The sequence below is a fragment of the Theileria orientalis genome, chromosome 1, assembly GCF_000740895.1.
Source record: "Theileria orientalis strain Shintoku DNA, chromosome 1, complete genome".
NCBI classification, from domain to species: Eukaryota; Apicomplexa; class Aconoidasida; order Piroplasmida; family Theileriidae; genus Theileria; species Theileria orientalis.
The window spans coordinates 2,689,779-2,707,599 of record NC_025260.1 but is presented as its reverse complement, the minus strand read 5'-3'; the positions used below and the strand labels follow the sequence as shown (position 1 = coordinate 2,707,599).

The 17,821-nt window shown below is 37.6% G+C and overlaps 12 protein-coding genes and 3 non-coding genes across 15 annotated transcripts; 8 read left to right on the top strand and 7 right to left on the bottom strand.

Annotated features, from left to right (window-relative positions):
* Nucleotides 1-2,024: 2,024 nt before the first annotated feature.
* TOT_010001371 (phosphatidylserine decarboxylase) lies at nucleotides 2,025-2,708 on the bottom strand (the record flags this gene model as incomplete). Its single annotated transcript, XM_009691711.1, has 1 exon — nucleotides 2,025-2,708. One exon carries the CDS (start codon nucleotides 2,706-2,708, stop codon nucleotides 2,025-2,027), a length of 684 nt encoding a protein of 227 aa, XP_009690006.1.
* Nucleotides 2,709-3,293: 585 nt separating this feature from the next.
* On the top strand, nucleotides 3,294-3,800 carry TOT_010001158 (conserved hypothetical protein; the record flags this gene model as incomplete). The annotated part of the gene is made up of 1 exon (XM_009691710.1): nucleotides 3,294-3,800. One exon carries the CDS (start codon nucleotides 3,294-3,296, stop codon nucleotides 3,798-3,800), a length of 507 nt encoding a protein of 168 aa, XP_009690005.1.
* Nucleotides 3,801-4,652: 852 nt separating this feature from the next.
* Nucleotides 4,653-5,177, top strand: TOT_010001370 (conserved hypothetical protein; the record flags this gene model as incomplete). The annotated part of the gene is made up of 1 exon (XM_009691709.1): nucleotides 4,653-5,177. One exon carries the CDS (start codon nucleotides 4,653-4,655, stop codon nucleotides 5,175-5,177), a length of 525 nt encoding a protein of 174 aa, XP_009690004.1.
* Nucleotides 5,178-5,289: 112 nt separating this feature from the next.
* TOT_010001156 (cyclin) lies at nucleotides 5,290-6,167 on the bottom strand (the record flags this gene model as incomplete). The annotated part of the gene is made up of 6 exons (XM_009691708.1): nucleotides 5,290-5,400; nucleotides 5,432-5,528; nucleotides 5,557-5,750; nucleotides 5,782-5,925; nucleotides 5,959-6,063; nucleotides 6,096-6,167. 6 exons carry the CDS (start codon nucleotides 6,165-6,167, stop codon nucleotides 5,290-5,292), a joined length of 723 nt encoding a protein of 240 aa, XP_009690003.1.
* Nucleotides 6,168-6,259: 92 nt separating this feature from the next.
* On the bottom strand, nucleotides 6,260-6,331 carry TOT_01t000006. Its single transcript has one exon. It is a non-coding gene; the product is annotated as a tRNA-Pro (tRNA).
* A 264-nt stretch (nucleotides 6,332-6,595) lies between these two features.
* TOT_01t000007 lies at nucleotides 6,596-6,667 on the top strand. Its single transcript has one exon. It is a non-coding gene; the product is annotated as a tRNA-Pro (tRNA).
* Nucleotides 6,668-6,845: 178 nt separating this feature from the next.
* On the top strand, nucleotides 6,846-7,337 carry TOT_010001369 (conserved hypothetical protein; the record flags this gene model as incomplete). The annotated part of the gene is made up of 4 exons (XM_009691707.1): nucleotides 6,846-6,979; nucleotides 7,044-7,077; nucleotides 7,115-7,192; nucleotides 7,230-7,337. 4 exons carry the CDS (start codon nucleotides 6,846-6,848, stop codon nucleotides 7,335-7,337), a joined length of 354 nt encoding a protein of 117 aa, XP_009690002.1.
* TOT_010001154 (uncharacterized protein) lies at nucleotides 7,173-8,603 on the bottom strand (the record flags this gene model as incomplete). Its single annotated transcript, XM_009691706.1, has 5 exons — nucleotides 7,173-7,305; nucleotides 7,452-7,544; nucleotides 7,601-7,883; nucleotides 7,915-8,419; nucleotides 8,451-8,603. The coding sequence occupies 5 exons, from the start codon at nucleotides 8,601-8,603 to the stop codon at nucleotides 7,173-7,175; spliced, it is 1,167 nt and encodes a 388-aa protein (XP_009690001.1).
* On the top strand, nucleotides 7,463-7,534 carry TOT_01t000008. The gene has a single exon. It is a non-coding gene; the product is annotated as a tRNA-Pro (tRNA).
* A 237-nt stretch (nucleotides 8,604-8,840) lies between the features above and the next one.
* Nucleotides 8,841-10,868, bottom strand: TOT_010001153 (uncharacterized protein; the record flags this gene model as incomplete). The annotated part of the gene is made up of 7 exons (XM_009691705.1): nucleotides 8,841-9,109; nucleotides 9,139-9,239; nucleotides 9,269-9,363; nucleotides 9,399-9,677; nucleotides 9,710-9,811; nucleotides 9,841-10,089; nucleotides 10,122-10,868. The coding sequence occupies 7 exons, from the start codon at nucleotides 10,866-10,868 to the stop codon at nucleotides 8,841-8,843; spliced, it is 1,842 nt and encodes a 613-aa protein (XP_009690000.1).
* A 308-nt stretch (nucleotides 10,869-11,176) lies between these two features.
* TOT_010001152 (uncharacterized protein) lies at nucleotides 11,177-12,889 on the top strand (the record flags this gene model as incomplete). Its single annotated transcript, XM_009691704.1, has 1 exon — nucleotides 11,177-12,889. The coding sequence occupies one exon, from the start codon at nucleotides 11,177-11,179 to the stop codon at nucleotides 12,887-12,889; it is 1,713 nt and encodes a 570-aa protein (XP_009689999.1).
* Nucleotides 12,890-13,169: 280 nt separating this feature from the next.
* Nucleotides 13,170-14,301, bottom strand: TOT_010001151 (conserved hypothetical protein; the record flags this gene model as incomplete). Its single annotated transcript, XM_009691703.1, has 7 exons — nucleotides 13,170-13,377; nucleotides 13,408-13,467; nucleotides 13,494-13,585; nucleotides 13,616-13,713; nucleotides 13,808-13,895; nucleotides 13,937-14,041; nucleotides 14,113-14,301. The coding sequence occupies 7 exons, from the start codon at nucleotides 14,299-14,301 to the stop codon at nucleotides 13,170-13,172; spliced, it is 840 nt and encodes a 279-aa protein (XP_009689998.1).
* A 123-nt stretch (nucleotides 14,302-14,424) lies between these two features.
* TOT_010001368 (uncharacterized protein) lies at nucleotides 14,425-15,207 on the bottom strand (the record flags this gene model as incomplete). The annotated part of the gene is made up of 5 exons (XM_009691702.1): nucleotides 14,425-14,547; nucleotides 14,577-14,643; nucleotides 14,675-14,771; nucleotides 14,803-14,976; nucleotides 15,009-15,207. 5 exons carry the CDS (start codon nucleotides 15,205-15,207, stop codon nucleotides 14,425-14,427), a joined length of 660 nt encoding a protein of 219 aa, XP_009689997.1.
* A 736-nt stretch (nucleotides 15,208-15,943) lies between these two features.
* Nucleotides 15,944-16,824, top strand: TOT_010001149 (conserved hypothetical protein; the record flags this gene model as incomplete). The annotated part of the gene is made up of 4 exons (XM_009691701.1): nucleotides 15,944-16,025; nucleotides 16,071-16,316; nucleotides 16,347-16,450; nucleotides 16,486-16,824. 4 exons carry the CDS (start codon nucleotides 15,944-15,946, stop codon nucleotides 16,822-16,824), a joined length of 771 nt encoding a protein of 256 aa, XP_009689996.1.
* A 153-nt stretch (nucleotides 16,825-16,977) lies between these two features.
* On the top strand, nucleotides 16,978-17,572 carry TOT_010001367 (conserved hypothetical protein; the record flags this gene model as incomplete). Its single annotated transcript, XM_009691700.1, has 2 exons — nucleotides 16,978-17,241; nucleotides 17,273-17,572. 2 exons carry the CDS (start codon nucleotides 16,978-16,980, stop codon nucleotides 17,570-17,572), a joined length of 564 nt encoding a protein of 187 aa, XP_009689995.1.
* Between the last annotated feature and the right edge of the window lie 249 nt (nucleotides 17,573-17,821).

Here is a 17,821-nt window from a genome sequence, read left to right as displayed (position 1 = left end):
TGATTAAATAAATGTGATAATGGAGGCACAAAATTAAAAAAGGAAAAAAGATGGAAGTTTCAAAAACAGGGAAGGCTAGGAATGAGGGATTAAACACATCAAAAATTAAGTTATTGAGGGTTTCAATTGAACAATGAATTTAATCAAATTTGACCACTATCCAGGTTACTTTTTTGTCTAACAGGGAATAAAGGTCAATTACATAGGGAAATGGGTCGTATTCCAAACAAGAAGCGATTGTGTAAGGGTTAGAAAGAGGTAAATATACACCACTTATGTTATTTATCGTTCTTCCATCCCCACATTTCTCTATAAGTCTCCTCCGGACGCCTTCAGGACTGTCTTTGTATTTTAGTTGTTATTATTTTGTCTTCTTTGTCATGAACAAACTTGTTTTTGTTTTTTATATAGTTTCAGCTGTATTTGCTGAGGTCCCTCCGGTTTCTCTTCCCCCCCTGAATTTGGAGGATGTTCTTAAGCACCGTCCCGGGGACCCCTTGGCTGACGCCAGGGTCGCTTCTACGGTTCATGGCACAGTTAGACACAGACATGGGCCTGGCGACGTGGAGGTTTTGAGATTTTTCTTTATGAAGCCCAAGGTTGGCGCCGATTTGACCCGTGGCCTGGCCACTCCAGCCTTAACCACCTCCAAAGTCCTTCCTTTCACTGTTCCCGCATTCCCGGGTGAGGAACTGGTCGAATTATTCGCGTTTTCTGATTGTAAAACGTGGTATGCTCTCAATGTTCACCTGTGGCATCCAGGATTGGAAGACCTCACAGCCAAGGCCGCTGGTTTCGTCAAGAAGGATGATGAGTGGGTAAGGCACGCCCTCCTTCCTGACGTCCTTTCTCCTCTGCCAGGACTCACGTTCTTTGATTTTGTTAAGCTTTATATGAAACACTACTTTGTCGAAGATTTGCTGGATCTTCTCCCCTCTCACCCAGTTTCTCTGGCACTCGCTGGGTTCTTGCCACCTCCCGAAAAGGTTGAGCCAGTGGTTCCACCTGCCGAACTTGTTGTTCCGGCAGCTCCTCTTAATTTGGAAAATCTCAAGCTTGCTCCAGGTGATCACAAACTCGACAAAAGGGTCGCTTCTCATGCTCTCCACACTTTTGTTCATCGCCCTGCAGTTGGAGAGCACAAACAGCTAAGATTTGTTTACCTGGTGCCAAAATTGGGCGCTGATTTGAGTGGAGGTCTTGTTACCCCAGGCCTTACAACACCTAGACTTGTTCCCTTGACGCTCCCTGAGTTCCCAGGCGAGGCTCTCGTTGAACTGCTCGGATTTTCTGACTGCAAGACCTGGTTTGCACTCAATCTTGAGTTTTGGCATCCCCGTTTGGAAAACACTGTGTTCAGGGCTGCTGGATTTGTCAAGGGAGATCATGGCTTTGAGAGGGTTCATGTGTTCCCGGGAGCCGCACTTCCATTTGAAGTACCTACTCACAACCACGTTCCCGCTCCTTCTACTTTTGTAGACTTCGTTCATGAACATGTCCCCTTAGAGCTCGCCAAAGGTCTTTTTGACAAGCTTCCATCTCACGTAGCCGTTTTGGGACTTAAACTAAAGTGGAATAAAGTGTTATAAAATAGATCAATCGCTGTTTAATTTTCCATTACTAAGTTTGCAAAAGAACTTGCTTCTGTTATCTACAGATTGTAATGTGATTCATTTCATCATTTTTACTCTTTAGATTACTTGAACATTAGTATCATCTATGTTCTATCTACACCAATGTTCCTGTCTTTTATGTTGTACTTACTGTATTCATGTTTTGTGGTTTCCCTTTTTATCCTTGTTTACACATTTGTATTGTAATTTACTATATAAACACATTTGTAAATGTATATGTTCCTATAAGGTACACATATTACCATATGGTGAAGCATTTGTATATGTTTGTATACGTTTATGTATCTATTTTCATACATATGTATAGGTGTGTGTATACGTGGGTGTATGTATATATGTATACTTATGTTTATACACATATTGTTAAATTTAATGGAGATTAAGGTTGTGTTAAATCTTGTCGTATTTGAAGTTTTGAGATCCTTCTGATAGTTTTGGATCTAGGTATGCGAAGAGTGTTTGTCCTGCTGACACTGGCTGGCCTTTGACTACTAAAGGCTTTACGTCGAGTGGAAAGTATGTGTTCACTCTGCTCCCGAACTTAATCATTCCCATCCTCGAGCCTACTTTGACTTCGTCTCCTGGTTGGAGATCACAAACTGCTCTTTTTGCAATTAGACCGGCCAACTGTTCTGTGATGAGGGTGTAGTTCCCGTATTGTGATAAAAACACGGTGCGTATCATTTCGTTCCTGGCTACGGACTCCTCCTTCAAGGCGTTGAGGAATTCTCCAGGTTTATATTTTACAGATTTGACTACTCCTGTAACCGGCGAGCGGTTAACGTGTACGTTTAGAACATTGAGAAATACTGAGACTCTGTTTAGTCTTGTTCCATCTGCTAAAGGTGAATCTACAACTTCCACTGAGGTTACGACTCCATCGGCTGGGCTGAGTACCAGAGAATCATTATCGGGGACTAATCTTTTAGGGTCACGGAAAAAATATGTTACCAATATTGTCAGAAATATAAAAAAGAAGGCTAAATATTCTGAAAAGGCGAACGATAATAATGATAAGAACAATGGTACTCCGATATAACCCAGTCCGTGTTTTGAGATGGGAAAATGACGCATTTCGAAAAATATATACTGTAATTAACGCCTCGTCACACCACAAAATTATATGGATTCGGGCTTTAATTTTTAATTTTTTTTCACAAGTACTTATAAAAAATTATCATAACGAATGTTATAAACTTATATTCATGTACATATTCTTATTTTTTTGTCTTATGTAAATATTGGCTTCTTGCATAGATCATTAATTACTTCGGACATTATACCTTTCTTCAAATTACTCTTTAAACATACACATAACCATTATATATAAATAAATAATGTGTATCTTTATTTTTTACTTTAAAACTACTTGATTATTTAAATTAGTATTTGGGGATTTTATTATCCATGTTTTTTTGTCCTTTTTATTTTCGTTTAACACATAAGTACATTTATAATTTATATTCTTATTTTGCTTTCTCTATTATTACCTTTTTTTAATATTTTATCCCCACCTTTAAGAATCATATTAACACACTTTTAACATCTGCACAAACTTCATTTGTATTTGTACACATTAGTAATATTTTTTATTAATGTTTTATTTATATTTTTTAGTTTTGTATGACTAAATGAGAGCCTTTTAACAAGCTTTAAATAATGCAGTGTGTTGCAACCCTGATAATAGCGTTGTTAACTTTGGAATGCAGGGCCGAGAAAATGGCTCAAACATTGGACATTTCTAAGAATCTAGACGATGAAATGTTCAGGATGGAGCCGATTAAGGATGAGGGAGAGGAGTTTATCAGATATACCCCCAAAAGGAGCTTTATAATCGCACGGGTAATTCAGGACTACAATTTCATATGGCAAAGGCTTTCTTATAAACAGCAATGTCTTCAGGTTGACGTTTATAAGAGTAACGATAAGCCTTTTCTAATTTACATGAAAGTTGTTAAGCCCGATGAGGAGTGGAATTTGTATTTCATGAACACGATTTCCACCTGGACACCCATTACATACTCAGATTTTAAAGACGCTTTAAATAAAAGATCGAGCCGTGGATTCTTGGGGTTGTTTAAAAGGAAGAAGGGCTCGTTTCTATCTCTATCTACACACTTGGCTTTATTAATCAGTCTATTATCATCTCTTCATGGGATAACATAACTCAAAACATTTCCACTTTGATTGAAGGTTAAATTTATTTAATTTTCATTTTGGGAATTTTTGAAGTTGCACTACCCCGATGATCGGCGCACAACAACTTTCATTACACGTTGTATCAGCTTTAAACCCTTGTACCATATAATTGTTCAATAACATTTACCTTTTGGGTTTTCAAACTGGATCGTTTGAAATGTTTTTAACATCTTTTTGTCGCAAATGTAGTTAATTCTCTGGCCATACTCACACAATGGATTCTACTCATTGATTTCGAACAATGCAGTTTTTCACATGGGATACACCAACCCGCGGAGTTTAGGGCCTCGACGTTTTATCACTTAACGCCTTAACTTCACTGTACCAATATAATAATTTAATATTTTTAAACCTATAAATTATAAATTTTCCATATTAATTACAACACAGATACAACTCATATTTAAACTATAAATCTATTTTCTTAATTGTATTTCTATTAATTATTATTTTGTGATCAATTTATTTATCTCGTCTTTTATTGATAATTTTCAGGGAATCTTTTCTAAATTTTAAATCATTTTGTTTTTTAAAATCTCCAATTTTATTTTATCAGATTTTAAAATTCAATGTATATGTGTTTAAAGTTTTTCCTTATCATCTTACTCCACCTCTTTTATTGTCATTAATATTTTGAACGTTGCACCAATTTTTAAGGCAAGTTACACATCTCATTTTTATTCAGTTTTTAACACATTTTTTATGTTGTTTGCCATATTCACCATCTTCGCACCTCAGTGATTGTGGATTCTACACACTTGGCCTCCCCATCGTTTCCGGTTTACACATTTTCCTATAATGCTACTTGTACATTAAATTATGGCTAGGATAGGCCAAATATTACTTATATTTGTGTTAAACTTGTTTTTCTGTGAATGTGATAACTTGATTTTAGATTTATCACCCAGTGCTTCCAGCGAAGGCACACAACGTATAAATATAAAGATATATTACATCGACGGGCTGGCGTGTCGAAAGTTTAATCCTACGCTGAAAAACAGGATCACGAAGGTGGTGGACGGGTCTCGCGAAATCTGGAAAGGCGGGGCTGCGGAATGCACTGGCGCCATTCTCTACCCTGAAACTGGACAGGGGAAACTTCTTCATTTATTTTTGGAGAAGGGGAAATCTGCTGAGCACAAGTATTACTCCCGGGACGGTGACTTGTGGAAGGAGATAAACCCTGTTACTTATCGCACTCTGATGGACGAGTTCACTCCCAAGGAAACTCAGGCCAGGGACCCTGCGAAGGCCACCGGGAAGAAGAAGGCAGGATCCTACTCCGTTCCCAGCCTTCTTTGTACCATAATTATTCCAGCTTTAGTTTTCACTCACGTTCACTGAGGTCGATTGCTCGAATGAAGTTTAATAAACTCACTAATGCAGCTCTGATTTAACTTGTAACTTTAATTTTTTTATATTACACTTTTATTTACTTTTCTCCCCTTTCCGGGGCCTATACTTCTATGTATTTTGGCTTTCCCATTGCGTAAAGTCTATCCATTTCTTTACACACTTTTATTATTTCTTCCCAGGTTGCTTCAAATACTTGAAACCACTCGGTTTCCTACTCATTATTTTTGGCAACTCCAACCCACCTTTTTCAGTGGTATTCCCAGCGACGTGGCCGATAGGTATATACACCCTGCTGCGATTACTCCTGGCCTGATTTCGCAACACAGTGACGTCCTCATACTGGTTTGTTATTTCTTCTATTGCTTACCTGTCGTTCAGGTACCCCCAGGCTCTCTGTGCCAGCTTATCCACGCTGTGCGATGTGTACTTGTCCAAGTTTCGGAACAGTGCGTACGTGTACTGGAGTATGTATCTATGTGGCAGTACCATGATCTTGTCGAGCCTGAATGCGAATCCTACCAGTATTTCCCTCTCTATTCTCAGAATTTCCTTTTTCAGGATCTACTTTACTATATTTACTCTTAACGCTTACGTTCTCGTTCTCTGACGAGTACTTGTATGATTTACTTTCATCTTCGTAGTATCTCAAAAATTCAAATATTTTGGCCACTTGCTCCAACTTCCTGTGGTTCTCCTCCAATTTACATGCTAAAAAACAACAAGCTGCTGATGTAGGCTACATTATTTTTATAATATCTCTTATACTTACTTTTATATTATATTCCTTTAGGTTATGTGACACGTAAAACTTGTGCAATATTGACTGTCCTGATGCTATTGTTACTGCGTGAAGTTGTAGCAATATTCCAGCCTTCTACGCCTTTTTTAAAATTTTTATAAAAATACTTGTATTTGGTCCGATCCGAATGCCAATAGCATTTGGACACTCTCTCTGTCAAGCTCCTGTTGTTTCTGCATAAGTACACACTCATTCTATTTCATAAACCACTATGTTATATAATTATAAAAATACTTTAACAATTTATCAATTAATGAAATATATCTCAAAAGGGTTGCTCCGGGAATTGAACCCGGGACCTCTCGCACCCTAAGCGAGAATCATACCACTAGACCAAGCAACCTAGTCGGGAGTCCCAAATTTTAGTTTATATCATTTTAGTTACAATTTAGATCAACTCTAATATTTGAATTCTTAACCATATAAAGGTTATTCTAAATCTTAATATTTGGTGTTCTTTGTAGACACATATATTTTGTCATTTATTAGATTTGATTTAATCAACATTTTCAAAAATCTTAATAATCAGCATATCTTAACATATTGATTAAAATTGAATTATTTATTTGTTACTTATCATAAACCTATAATTGCGGCCTGAGTCGGAGGCTGCTTAGTCTAGTGGTATGATTCTCGCTTCGGGTGCGAGAGGTCCCGGGTTCAATTCCCGGAGCAGCCCATTTAATAAAAATCTTTAGTTATTTAAAATACATTTGTATCAACGCTAATATCGTTTTTACTGCTTTCACCTTCCATCATTATTTGAGATATGGGTATTTTATTACATTACATTTATGGTGTTACTTTTAATATTAATTTGATCACACTTTCATCCACACTTTTTTAACAATGGCATTATGAGTACGCTTGATTTACACAAGAATCTTGTGGTCGAATACAACTCCTATGTCCATTTCGCCTATTACGTTGGCAAATACCTACTTCAAAAATGCCAAGGAGAGTCCTGCAATGAAAAAACGATCGTTTCCTGGTTCGGTTAACTCATATTTATTACTTAATTTTTTTTTAATACACTCACATACATCCTCATTCAGGTATCTCGAGAACCCTGGGAAATTCGTTAATGATGTAATTCCCCCCTCCATTTTTCATTATTTATTTTTAGAACTCTTACAGTTATGATAAACTCAAGGTAATTTACGAGAAGCTCGTCGATAACTTGATTAATGACGGATGTGTACTTGTATTTTTTTATTTTTCCCCTTTTCATCTTTCCTTAGGTCATTTCTGAGGAATCCGGTTCTCGAGTCATCAAACGGCATCCTGAATTCTTCGTTTGGGCTTGGAAGAGCCTTGCTAAATTACATCACCACAAATTGAACAATTAATGTCATCCCTACATATTATCCAATTTTTTTATTAATTTTATATTTATTTTTTATTTTCAAGTTTATTTTTTATTTCTTTTTTATTTTGAAACAAATATTATCTTATAATTCCACTTTTCTTTATAGGCTGTTTGGTCTAGTGGTATGATTCTCGCTTTGGGTGCGAGAGGCCCCGGGTTCGATTCCCGGAACAGCCCTTTTGCCCCGCTCGTCACACACTGCGCTGTCTAGTACATACTATTTGTAAAAGGATATTATTTTACGTGTTTGTTTCGTTATTCGTTGGCTGATTTGCCTGCGGGCCTGCGTTCCTCCGCACCTCCTCCACGATCCTCGACATCAGGTAATCCCTCTGCCTGTTGTAGTTGTCGTCGTCCGTCGGGAGCTCGAATCTGCAGACCGGGCAGGAGTTGTGCTGCTTCAGCCACGGGATGATGCAGTCCACGTGGAAGGCGTGGCCGCACTTCTCCTTGTCGTCAGTCAGGAGGTGTATCTTGTCTCCCTCCTTGAAGTCCTCAGTGCATATTGTACATGTTTCGTACTCCTCTGCATTTCGTTATCTATTTTTATAACTTACTTGCTTTTTCCGTCGTTAGTTCTACTACTTTTAGTGCTTCTACTACTTTTTTTGCTGCCGGGGGTGATCCGTAACTGTTTGGGTCATTTTCCATTACGAACTGGAGTATTTGATTCATTGCCTGCTGGTCCATAGGGTTTGCTATCAGTGAGTTGAATAGTCTTGAGAAGCTTATGTTTCTTCCTCTTTCTCTCTGTCCTGGCTGCCGCTGCTGGCTCCTCGTTCCTTCGTTAAAGAAGGACGATAGCGTGTGTCCGAAGAAGTTATTGAAATCCTCTTCGAACCTCAGGGTAGATGGCACGTTCGGGTCCGTCGACACCATTGGGAATGCGAGAGGGCCGCTGAAAACGTTTTGGAAGAAGGTGTTTAGGGGCACTCCGAACACCGATGCGAAGGGGTCGTTTATATTCTCTCCTGCCGGCACTCTCCTCTGCCCTGATTCTCGTGTTTGTCTTCTTCGGTGTGTGCGAGGTGCGCCTGGCGGGTTCAATGTTCCTCCGCTCACCTATTTGCGTTATTTCGGTCCATTCACTTACCTTTTCCACGAATCCTGTTTGGTGGCATGACATACACTTCAGGTCTCCTGAATCTGTATGTTCTATTTCGCTGCTTGCCCTTTTTGCGCTACATATGTGACAGTAGTAGTATGAATCGTAATAACTCGTGCGATAATGTGTTGAGTATGCCATCATTGATGCCTTGATGTTTTGTCCTCCTTTCACAACTTTCAACTTTATTTTTTCAAATCGGTACTACTGATCATTCATATACACTTTATATTATTTAAATTCTCTTTTATTTTTATTTTAATCTAGAGTTATCTATTTTTGTTATACTATTTTGGGTAGCACCACTCCTGATCTAAAATATACTACTTTCCTCAATTTTTTATTTACTTATTTGTGTATTTTATTTTATTACAGATTTCAATGATATTGAGTTATTTTTGTATCTGGTGCTTCCATCAGTTTCGCAACTCTTTGCGTTCCCACTATTGTCTCCATCAACATGCCATCGTACTTGGTATAGTAGCTCACTATCGTGTTACTTCTATTTGTTTCTGCCATTTTTACGAAATCCTTGTACAGCTGTGCGTATTCCGGCGGCTGTATTAGGAATATCTTCGAGGATCCCTTCAGTATGTACCTTTTGAAAAACAGCAGTCTGTATGTCGTCACCAGTATCGGCACTTCTCCTACTTCCTCTTTATTTTTTCCTTCTCACCTGTGCTGAACTTCTGCCTCGCCATTTTCATGTGTTTTGCCGTGTTTGACTCGTGGCACGCCATGAACTCCAGGTTTGCGTGTTTTAGTCTTTTTGCCAGCCTAAATTTCACTATTTTTCTTCTTCTCACCTGAAATATTGCGTATAGTCCTGTATTACTATTAGCACTCCCTTGATTTCGTCTAGGTTTGGGATCATGTTTTCCATGAAGTAGTCCAGGCAGTCCTACGTTTTTTTTACTTTCCCTCTTCTCAACTTACTTCTCTCGAGGTCTTCACGTCTGTGCATGGCACTTTGATGAACATTTGCTGTATTTTAAATTTCGACGCCAGGAGCACGTAGTCCGATTTACTTGGTGTTAGCAGCTTCAGTCCTCCTCTCCTGTTTTTTAGGTTCTTGAAGATCGAGTTGAACACTACGTTTTTCGATGTCGATATGAACACGCTTTGCCTGTATTCTTCGACCTGGCCGTCTATTGCGCTAATTCTTATCTTATTTATGTCTCCGTCTCTCCATTTCATCAGTGGTCTGTTGATCACCTACATTGCCTTTATGGTAAGGGCCTTCCTACCTTCATCAGGTCTGTGAATAGTCTCCAGTTTTGGAATTTAATTATGTCCACTCTATCTGCTATCACCACTTCTATTGACGATAGGAAGTCGTAGTCTGGCTCCTACTCTTTTTAACTTTTCTCCAACTTACCTTGTTTGACAATAGTGGTCTCAGACCCAGCGGCGATGCCACTATAACGTCGCTTGAGTAGAACGGCGAGTACAGGTGCAACAGTCCTCCGTCGTACCTGATTCCCATTTTAAACGCGTCTTCCTGGTTTCCGCTGAATGTTTTCACGAAATCTACTGGCTTTTTCGTCTTCATAAATCCTTCAACCTGGTCCTTTATGTCTTCCTCCGGCAGTGAGAAGTCCGACCTGAACCTCTCCAGATTTTTATTCTACACATTTTTTCATTTCACATTTACTTTACCGATTTTGAGCCCGGTATCAGCTTCAGCATGTTATCTATCACTTCCTTTGCTATACACTTAAGTCCACATATTATCAACACTTTTGGTCTTGTAAACCCCTCGCACCTTTCCTCCTCTCCGGTTTCCTTTTTTTTTTCTGCACTTTTTGCTATATGGTTTGCGATATGTAGTGAGTACACGAATCTCACTGAGTTGAGCGCTGACACTCTACTGTTTACGTAGAACACATCCACGTATGTGTTTAGGCATTCGTATAAATATTTTAAATTTGCTTTCAGTGTCGGTACATCGTCTTTATTCTTCTTATTTTTCATCAAATTCTGGAGTCTCTTAGCTATTGGCTTCGCGGTGTGATACTTTTCCATGTGTGTAATCGGGTCCGGCACATCTTCCAGTTTCATCAGATACTTTAGCAGGGGTGTGCTCTGCCTAAGTTTATATGATGCAAACAGTGGGTTGTTAAACGTTATTTCCGTTCCATCTGGCTTATTTTCGTTTATATACTTTTCGTAGTCTTCGTTATAACTATTATACTGATCCTTTTCCTTTATATTTTCCGTATATTGTAGAGGCAGTTCACTCTCATAGTCGTCCTCATCTTCGTTCAAAATATCATAATTTAAAACGTTTTCTTCAGGAATTTCAGAGGAATCCAATAATTTTCTCCTTTTGTTATATTCTTTACTGTCAATTACTTTAATAAGTTTATCAAGATTCGATTCTTCTCCATCCCTGGGAGGCGACATTGTATAATGTTTTAAAGACACATAATTAACATTAATATAGACAATATTTTAAAAACATTTAAAAATCTACAAAAATTAATTCATATTTGTATAAAATTATAAATTTATGAATTATTTTGCCTCATTATTACTAGATGATAATAATCACAATAATATTTTAAATTAATTCATATTATTGTTTTATTTTTGTTTCAATTATAATTATAAATTATTTTAATTCTTATTCTACCTTTAAATACTAAATGTATTCATTTTTCATGTTGAAATATATTTTTATGTACAATATTATCTGAATTTGTAAATTTTGAATGTGGATTCCATTACACATTGTAAAAATTCGGATAAATAAAATAGTAATTTTTTGTTTTTATTCACTGATAATTGTTAATTCCCTTTGTCTTAAGACCCGCGGCTCACTAAATGCTCCTTTATCATTTTTGACATCATTTTCTGATCATCGCAACCATAAATCTGGATCACTTGTCAATTTATTTTCTAAAAATGAAGAACATACACACAAAGATAAATATTTAATCACTTCTCCCCTTTTTTATCTTAATGGAGAACCACATTTGGGCCATGTGTACACACTGGTGGCTTCTGATGTGTTGAAACGGTATTTGGTTTTAAAGGGCTACGACGTTAAACTGCTGGTTGGCACTGATGAACACGGTTCAAAGATAAAATCTTCCTCCACTAAACTAGGTTGTTCCCCTAAGGATTACGTTGTATCCATGAGGAATAAGTTTTTGGATGTCTACGGCTGCTATGATATTAGTCCCGATATTTTGGTACACACTTCCGAAGATGAGCACAAAAATAGGGTCAAGCGCACATTTGACATTTTGTTACAGTCTGACGATATTTACAGGGGCTTGCACCAGGGATACTTCTCTCCCGCTGAGGACTGCTACTACACCAAGTCTAAGCTGGTCAGTGGAAAGTCGCCGCTAGGGTTTGATGTTGAGTTTGTCGAGGAGCCTGCTTATTTTTTCAGGCTGAATAAGTGGAAAGATCGAATAAAGAACTTTTTTTCCCGGAACCCGGGTGCGATACTGCCTGCACACCGGTTAAATGAGGTAAATAACATTTTGGGTTCTGACTTGAACGATGTTGCAATCACCCGGTCCAGTTGCGATTGGGGCGTTGAGGTTGCTCAGGGTGAGACCATTTATGTTTGGTTTGACGCTCTACTTGGGTACTTAAGCCACTTAAAACTAGGCGATAGTGGCTACGTGCCTGACAATTTGAGGCTTATTCACGTCTTGGGCAAGGATATCTTGAGCTTCCACGCTCTCCTGTGGCCCGCTATGCTTATGTCTCTTGGTTTGGAGCTGCCTTGTAGGTTCATATCTCATGGCTGGCTTCTTTCACGCGGCGACAAGATTTCCAAGTCCCTCAACAACTCAGTTCCCGCCCTCCCTCCCCCCCAAAGCAGTGACGTCTGCAGACTTGCCTTGATGAACCTTGGCGACTTTAGCAGCGACTTTGAGTTTGATTCCTCCATTTTCGAGACTTCCCACAACATCATTCGCAACAAGTTTGCAAATACGTGCCACAGGATCACTTCGGTCATTAGCCTGAGCGGGATTGAAACCATCAATTCTCCCTTTTTTGACCTCAGTGATCTTGCAAATGACCACTTAACCAGCTCTCTTTTTGACAGATTTAGCACTTATCGCACACACTTGGACTACCACGTCAAGTCTTTTCGCTTTGACAAGTATATTCAGGTTCTCATTGACCTGTCTTATGAAATCAATAAGTTTATTGAGGACAAGCAGTTTTGGCTAATCGACTCTCACTCAAAAGAGTTTATCACTACTGCTTGGACTGCCTGTTCTCTTCTGTTTCACCTTGGTCTTTTTCTTATGCCAATTGCCCCTAGGCTATCCTGTGACATTATCTCCAGACTACGGCCAAGTTTATCCGGCAATATGGTATCCAACCCTTCTTTTGACTGTTTGGACAACATAATTCAATTTTCATACAGTCCCATACACGTAAATCAGCTAATATGATTTATATGTTCTCTTATACTGTAATTGCTATATACATATGTATACAACAATATATGTTTGTATGTATGTCACTATATGTATATATATACTTAAGTTGGTACACACATATACCTCTATATACACTAGTACATATACTCGTGTATATACACTTATGTATACGCACACGTATATATACAAGTTAGTATGTGTTTATATATACTTGTTTGTAAACACACACATCCGTGCTCTATCATGTACGTGTATTGTGTTATCATATATATGTTTCAGTCTGTCTGTCGATTTACTTTCTCCACTTTGTGTACGGCCTCGTTCTCCAGTAGTCGTGGCCTGACGTCCTGTGGCGGTACCACGGCCACGTTTTGTGCCTGCTGCTTCTATTTGCCGCCTCACTCACCTTATCTTCTTGTAGTGCATTTCGTCGTACGTCTTCTTGATCTGGATGCTCTCCAGGGACTCCACCTTCGGGTATATTTGCTGCGATAGCCTCACTGCATCACTAATTTGGTGTGGTCACTTACTTGCTGGCCTCTGATACGACAGATACTCTCTCTCCTTGTAACTCGTCGGCAATGTTCTTCCTACATCGTGTCAACTCACTGTCAGCCTACCCAGCACTAGTCTTCTGAAGTACCACGTTCTATCCGTCTTACACGTGTCGTGGTACAAAAGCATTTCGTCAACGTCTTTCACTGTGAGCTGCATCCATCTATTTTTTGACAAACTCACTCCCAGTGCTTCTGATATAAGCACCTTCGTCTCGTGTGTAAACACTGTGTGACTATCGGACTCCAACTCCTGCTTCGTCAACATTGACATTATCCTATCTACATATCCATGTTACACACTGTTTTAAAAACAGCTCAAAACTCATGTCTATTTCTTATTTTACTCAATCGCACCCATATCTATTATTCTTACAGTGGTTTCTCAACTGCAGTAATATTCCTGTGATTTTGTCCTCAGGCAGTGCCTTCTTGCCAATTACCTTCAACTTTGTACACAAATGCTAAAAATTTAGCGTTTCAACTTCCTTTCTTATCATTTTACCTCTAGGTACTTCTGAAAGCTCTGAAATGTAAATTTTCCTGGAGATTCCATTAACTTTTCCACTGAGTATTGGAAAAATTTTTCCGTCTGTTTATCTGGGTCCTCCTATATATAATAATTCAATAACCCTTTTAACTTCACCTATTCGTTACTATCTATATATTTTTAAAACTTACTTCGTCTTTAAATAACTTATCTTTTATTCCATCCCATATTTTTGTCACATTGCTTTGTGCTGATGCTGAACCTGGGTACAATTGCTTTTGTGGTCCTATATTTTGTAATTTATCCTTTGGTCTTGTGAATGTGTGGAATATGTTGATGAATCTCACAGAGGTTCTTACATACAAACCCCTCCCAAACATTTTTCAACTGTGTAAACAAACAGTCATTATTTGCCTCAAAATACGCCAATAACACCCTTATATAAACATATAAGCTACTCAAATACAAATACTTTATAAATTAGCTACATTTACTACTTTACATTATGACAAGAATCTTACAACTGCTGAGTATAGTGTGCCGTACAACAGGCACTCTGGTAGAAACAGGCAACACTTCATTCCGAATCCTGAGTACAGTCTCTTCAGCGTGAGTCCATTGTTCCTCTAAAAACTTGTTTATTTGCTTCGCTTACCTTCAGCGTTGACATAAAGCTCTTGTAGTCGCAGTTTTCTCTATACGTGTGGTACTGGTACTTGACTCTACATGTTTTTCATTAAGCCGTCTCCTTACTTTAGTGTGTTTATTGGGTACGTTACTGTCCTCGATATGAATGATGAAATCGTTGCGAATATCAGGTTAAATGGGAACAACTCCACAGGCTTCAGCTCTACGTTGCTTGTGAACAAACTTCCTCTTACCTTTTGGTTTTATTGCCTTTATGTTTGAATTTAGTATTGGATTTTTCGCTATTTCCTCGTTGATGCTTTTTATTACCCTGTATTGCATATTTTGGTCCAGGGGTATTGTTATCAACAGGTGTGTTGCTGTTGACACCAAACACAGTGAGAACCCGGCGTACATATTTTTTATTCCTATATATCCTCTTTATCACCATTTAATTTACCTCTATTTTTCCATGTATCTTTCAAATATGCTCCCACTTTACTATTATTTTTATAATTTGACGCCAGTCTCGTGTACCCTGTGTCAAATGGGTAACTGAACACGTGCGAAACTCCGCATATTGACAGCGACTCCAGGTATCTTTTCAGATACTCGTTTCTTCTCTTATCTCCGTGAGGTATGTACGTCAGATTTGACATCCATTTCGACAATATGTAGAATCCTGGGAATATTACTCCTGATAGTATGTGCGATGTCGTTCCCTTCCACAGATTTACGAACCCAAACCTTTCATATGAGCCTGGACTTATTAATTAATCCTCTTAACTACGTGTTTACGGTATTTAATCTAAGTTACTTTGTACCTTTTAGTATGTCGAGGGGCGTTGGATTCTTTATGTTAAACACGGTCTTGAAGCTGTCACATCCTATTTGTGCCAGCAAAGCTGATCTATTGAATGGCGACAGTATTAACCTTTGCGATGATAGTGGTATAACATGGGATATATACTGCGTTAGATGTAATCTCGTATCTGTTACTCTCTTTTTCTCCTTCTTTTTTACGTTAATCTTCTTCAATTGTTCCTTCAACCTCTCATAATGATTCATTCCCGAAATTACTAAATTTAATCATATTTTATTAAAGATTCTTTATAATTCTTATGTGTAAGGTCATGAATTCCCAGATCAACTACACCATATATTTACTGTTAACATTCCTTTTATATTCTTGTTATTTTTACACATTGCAGTTTATTTTCTTTATTATTGTATAATGATTATAGTACAATTAATTATTAGTATTATTTCGATCCACACATTTTTTTATCATTGATTAAAATACTTCATGTTATTTAACCATTAAATGTATATTATCATAATTTAAAATTTGTAAAATGTTTTTAATAAATATATAAATGATTCTTTTGTTTAAAAATGTCCAAAAAGGACAAATTTTTCTTTGCTAGAATTTTAATTTTTGTACACATCGTTTTAGTATTAACTGTATTATCATCAGGTATTTTATTATTCATATAAAATTATCACATAACATTTAATTTAGGATCATTGGCTGGGCTATACTATTCCCAACCTTATATACATGTATCTTTAAAGATTCCACAGGATAACGTCAACACGTGGCACATTTTATCAAATAATGACGGTTCCGTTATCACTGGAGGCAACTTCAAGACTACCATTTGCTTTTATAACACTTCCATCTTTCCTGTTACTTATGAGCCTGAGAAGATAGACATTTTTTACTACCCTATTGGGGAGAGGCCTTCTTGTATGTTTCTCCACCCAGGTGTGTTACTAATACACTAATTATTCGCAGATGACCATCACTTCAATCCGCTGAGTGAATATCAAAACATCACTCAGGTTTATAATTCCATCGATGAGGCCAGCAAGGCATTTTTTAAGCTGAACGACTTGAAGGTAGCATGGAAATTCATTACATTTTTTACCTGTAGGTTACCCTAAACTCTAGCAGATGGGATTTCACCAATCCCAAATACTACGAGTTAAACTGGAATGTGGGTTTTAAGGTGCCAAATGAGAGGGCGAGTATCATAAAACAGCTATATATGGACTGTGCAAAGTTCAACAAGATTTTATTTTCTGTGCATATTGAGGAGAACAAATTGAACTATTTATTCATGAAAAAGAAGATTAATAGCACTTTTGAGCTTTTAATACCAATGGATTGCAACTTGGACCAGAGCCTTCACACTTTATTTTCATCTCATAGATTTGTACGTCAGCCTGTGTTATTTGGGGAATTCGTAAACACACATATCGCCTTTACCTAATTTTTAATCATCCAATTTGTTTTAAAATACACACCATTCGCTTATGTATTGGATTTACAGCCGAATTATAAATTCTACAACTTCTCAACCCACATATCTGATGTTGAGTAATTATTTTCAAAATTAATATATTATTTTTATTTTTATACCAATATGCTGGACGAACTACCCTGTGTGTGGAATGGCTTATTTTCAGAGTCTGGCGATTATTCTTTTGGCTACAATGAGAAATTGTTAACCACTTCAATTGCACATGAGTACTCCAGCACTCACTCAAATAGAGATGCCTTAAACAATAACAACAATAATAAATTATATAGCCTAAAGCGCGTTTTACAGCTTATTTTAGAAAGCAACGACTCTGAAATCACCAATGAGGCCTTAGAGTCGCTGTTTAAACTAAGGGAGGAGTTGCTGGTGTGTTTTAAATTTTAACAACGTTTTACAGGCAACATTCTCTGAAGTGGCACGCGAGCAGAATTTCGAGGAACTTTTGACTGAATCCATAAAGTTAATTATTGTTGACGCTTTTAATCGCAAGGTAAAGGACGGGAACAAGGACTATTTGCCAAGTATGACCGACGTATCCAGTGTAAAAAATGTTGAACGTTTTATGAAAGTGGTTTCTGAAATAAATACACTGTTGAATGATATTAAAAAAACGAATAAGGAGATCGCATACAAGATGGATAAAATTGAGGAGGTATTAAATCTAATATACCTGCATATACAAACACATATAGGTTAAAAGGCTTAGAAGGTCGATAGACAATCAATTATTGAATCTGGAAGATATGGAAGCCAAGATCTGACCTGTACACACGAAGTTATATGAATGCATTTTTTCAATTTCATTTGCAAAATTGGTGTCGGAACGATCGCACTCATATCTTTAATTTCAATTTTTTATTATTTTTTTATATTTTTGTTACTTTTGGCACCTAATTTACTTTTACTCCCCCATGCATTTCCGATGGGGCTTGGCCGTTTATTTTCT